Source organism: Teleopsis dalmanni, chromosome 2 (assembly GCF_002237135.1).
Source record: "Teleopsis dalmanni isolate 2A chromosome 2, ASM223713v2, whole genome shotgun sequence".
Taxonomy (NCBI): Eukaryota; Metazoa; Arthropoda; class Insecta; order Diptera; family Diopsidae; genus Teleopsis; species Teleopsis dalmanni.
The window spans coordinates 111,268,249-111,272,528 of NC_051847.1; the positions used below are offsets into that span (position 1 = coordinate 111,268,249).

Genomic DNA, 4,280 nt, shown 5'->3' on the forward strand with positions numbered 1-4,280 from the left:
TGTATTTTCTACAATTTTCGGATTGACCGACAGTTTCTGATTTTCACAATTTTCGAACGCAATATCGATATAATCATTTTTTTGGCAGTCGTTTTCATTGTTAATATAAATGTTTTCGTATTTATTATGATAGATATTTTTGTTTACGAACACGACATCACGGCTTATTGTTATATTTCGTTTTGTAGGTGACCACAGCCGATAGGCTTTCGCTTCGTTTGAATATCCAACAAACATGTAAGGTTCTGACTTAGAATCGAATTTATCTCTAGTCTTATCCTTTTTTAGGACATATGCTTTAGAGCCAAATACTTGAAAATGTACAATAGTTGGCATTTTACCAGTCCACAACTTGTGCGGTACTACACCGTTCAATGCTTTTGTAGGACACCTTTTCCGAATATAGCACGCTGTATTTATGGCCTCTGCCCAAAAATTTGGCGGAACTTCAGCTTGTTTCATCATGCAACGGGCCATTTCAACTAGAGTTCTGTTTTTACGTTCAGCAATACCATTTTGCTCCGGCGTATATGGAGCAGTTAAGCGTCTTTGTATACCAAATTTCCTCAAGAATAAATTAAATTCAGAATTAACGTATTCTTTACCATTGTCTGATTGTAAAGCCTTAATTCGTTTACCCGTAAATGTTTCTACTGCTCTTTTGTATTGCTTAAATACATTTAATACATCGGATTTTTGTTTTATAAAATATACATGACAATAGCGTGATTTGTCATCAATAAATGTTACGAAATATTTTGCATCCGAATTTGATGCTGTTCTCATTGGTCCGCACACATCACTATGCACGATCTCTAATAAATCACTTGTTCTAGTTTCTTTACGGAAATGACTTTTGTGTTTGTTTTTCACTAATACAAATTTCGCAAGTCGGAAGTTTTTGTTTAGGATTTAATTTTAATCCGTGTACTAGGTTATTACTAGCCAATTTTTTTAAGATCGTTTTCATTTATGTGGCCCATTTTCTGGTGCCACTTTTCAATGTCACATTTTTCTTCAGCAACTTGTGCAAAATGATTTTTATTTTCAACAATAAAAAGATTTCCACATCTTTTCGCTCGAGTTATAACCTTCTGATATTTGTCCAATACGATTGCATCTGAAGGGCGAAAATGCACTTCATATCCGCTGTCTACTATTTTTGATACAGAAAGTAGACTTGTACGCAAGTCCTCGACATATAGAACTTCTTTAAGATCAATGTTATTATCACGACCGTATACGTCTACAGTTATTTTCATTTTACCGACGCCGTTTATATTTGTTGTGTTGTCGTTTGCTAAGTTAAGCACTTTATTCGATTTTTGAAAGTCTGTAAAATATTCACGGTTTGCACTTAAATGGGCAGTACATCCACTATCTAGGCACCAATAATTTTCTTTTATTGAGCTAATAAATGCATCTTCAACATGATAGCTAAAATTATTGTTTACAGATTTTTTCGAATTTTTCAATTGCGTGTTATTTTCAGCTTTTGCTTTATTTTTACATTCACGTGCAAAATGTCCGATTTTGCCACAATTAAAACATTGTTTGTTTCGTTTAGAATCACTGTATCGTTTGTGTTAATGTATTAACATCAAAGATATTGAGTTCACAGCACTTAAACTGTAACTCTTTAATTGAAGGTTGAGTTTTCAGCACTTGAACTGAAACTCTGGAAAATGAAAATGAGAGATCGAATATTGGTTTCAATCTGAATTTTATTAAATTAAATTTTTCCTTAAATACTAAATTATTACAAATTATTACAATAACAATATCTAAATTTTATTCTTTTCCTTTACCGTCTTCTTGCCTAAAGTGCAAGCTCAGCATATATTATGCACAAAATTCTTTGTTGTGTCTAGCAACCAAGAATTAATGCCAATGCACTGGCCTTGATATATGTTACATATTCAAAGTTCAGTGCCACTGCACTTAACAAAAAATATAATGCAAATATTCAAGTTCAGTGCCACTGCATTTTACCAAATTAAATAATGCAAAGGAAAGTCAAAATTTGGATATTGCTAACATCAGCATATATGTTCAAATTTTACAAATATTGTACAATAATAACAATAGTAATAATAATAATATTTTACAATAATAATAATGTGTGAACATGCTGCCCGCCTTGAATTGACAACATCAATTCTAATTATTGGAAGCTGCAAGTCAACATGCTGTATCCTCGGTCATCTGCTGATGTCGTGGCATCGGTATTGGAGGTGTTTGATAGGTGATTTTTTGCCTTCGCCATATATATAATAGTGCACTAGCGACACATAGAAACATTGCTAATGCAACGTAGCTGGTTATTAGACTATGTGTCCCTGGACTAATAGCATCAGTTGGAAAACTGGAACTCTGGATGTGGCCTAATTTTCGTTGAATAAGTTCAAGCTCATGGATTGTGGGTGACAATGGTTTGACGCTGATGTTATTGCTCGCATATTGTTTTGTCCATCCTACAGATAGGTTCAATCTGGTGATCGATGCCTGCATTGAAGTAACCATTTTTTGATGACCTTGAATCGTAATGTGTTCATTTTTGATGATGCATTCAGGTTCTAATTTAATCAAACTACTGCCCACTAAAGTTAATTGAAATGCTTTCTTGTTGCATACTGCATTCATTTTGATGTTATTTATGGTTGCGTAAATCCATTGATTCGGATGATTTAGTTGATACCATACAGTTGTGTCCTTGAGCTGATACATATCGCATCTTGGTTTAGCTTGATTGTTAAATAAGTCAATTTCACAATTATTGACGTTTGACGAGTCATGAAATGTTGCTTGTATGTTTGGACATAATAACTCTTCGTCACTTATCGATATGCATGCGTCCACTTGATGCTGTGTCATTGGTCGAAATTCATCATGATGCGGACTGATGGCTAGAAATTCTGAAATTCTGAAAGTTTCACTGATAAAAGTGTGTTATTTATAGCTGCCACAATTGGAACAAGATATAACAGTTGAAATTCTCTTGGATCCGTGAGAGGTAAGTCGATGCAATAAATGACATGGCCCTTTGCCAGGATTCCGTTGATCTTCATGAGCCTATATACTTCGAGTAAGTTATTGTGGTGGATAGGTAACTGTAGGTGTGATGGAAGATGTGCCCTAATCATCATTATTTGCTCACTAAGCTGTTGTGGAGTCAGCAGAAGAGGATTTATTTTATCGTGATGACTGTCGATTAGTACGTCCATAATTGATGAGTGAACTCTTTGCAGGTTGGATACCATCATGAGCATTTGCATTGACAACATAAGCATGTTTTGTGTTACATGTATGTCGTTTATTGACTCATCTGTATACAACAAGTTATTGATGCGCTTTTCAATTTCTTCAAATTTGTCATGCATGTTTAATTGGTTCTTCTTAAAGATATTGATAGTTGAATCAACAAGTGACGTTTGGTTTTTAACGAGTTGTTCCAGGTGATTGTCGTTCCTTTTAAGACCATTTATTGTGCTTGACATTTGTGCCGCGTAGTTTGAGTCGAGGACACCAAACAATGAATTTGCAAAATTTCCGACAATGTCTATAGCTCCTCTTGTTATTCTTTTTTTAACAGAAAGAAGATTAAGTTCCATTTGCAGTTCCTCCGTTATACGGTCAAAATAGTTGAGTAATACCTTGCAAGCAGTGTTATCCAATGCCTTGTCGCATAAATTGTTCAACCTTTTTGTTCCATCAGCTAAAATGCTCATTTGTTGTTGGTATGGGGAAAGGTCAAAATATACAATCATTTTCCAATCAGCAGACATGATTTTGACTGGTTTAAGCTGCTCAAAATAAATGCCAGGTTTGTTGTTGAAGTTTGTTATATTGATGGGACTACATAGTGCAAGTGGCAAAATGAGTAGAGTAATAATGGTGAGCAGCAACCCGGGGTTCAGACATGATCGTTTTGTTGGAGTTAACCCATTGACTAATGATTCAGGTTTTCTGATGCGATTTAATGGAATTTTTACGATAAGCGACACGGGAGGTGACCTTGGAGTTTCTTGAGTCTGTTCTGATTCGATTTTTCTTTCAGTCATTTTTCCAAAGGTTGGATCTTCTAATTTATCGTCTTCAGGAAATAATGGAGCTAATCTATGCACCGGTCTTTTAAATACTCCCTTTTTTGTTTGAATGTCACAAACTCTCACTAACCCATCTTCGCCTTTGTAAACTTTGATGATGCGTCCCAAAGGCCATTGCAGAACTGGGACATTGTCTTCTTTAAGGATTACCATCGTATTGGTCTGTATGTTGGT

The 4,280-nt window shown here is 34.9% G+C and overlaps 1 protein-coding gene across 1 annotated transcript; it reads right to left on the minus strand.

The window, feature by feature from the left end:
• Window positions 1–2,181: 2,181 nt before the first annotated feature.
• On the minus strand, window positions 2,182–4,259 carry LOC119675451. Its single transcript, XM_038086650.1, has 2 exons — window positions 3,158–4,259; window positions 2,182–2,915 (listed from the first exon to the last, which is right to left on the minus strand). Exons 1-2 carry the CDS (start codon window positions 4,257–4,259, stop codon window positions 2,182–2,184), a joined length of 1,836 nt encoding a protein of 611 aa, XP_037942578.1.
• Between the last annotated feature and the right edge of the window lie 21 nt (window positions 4,260–4,280).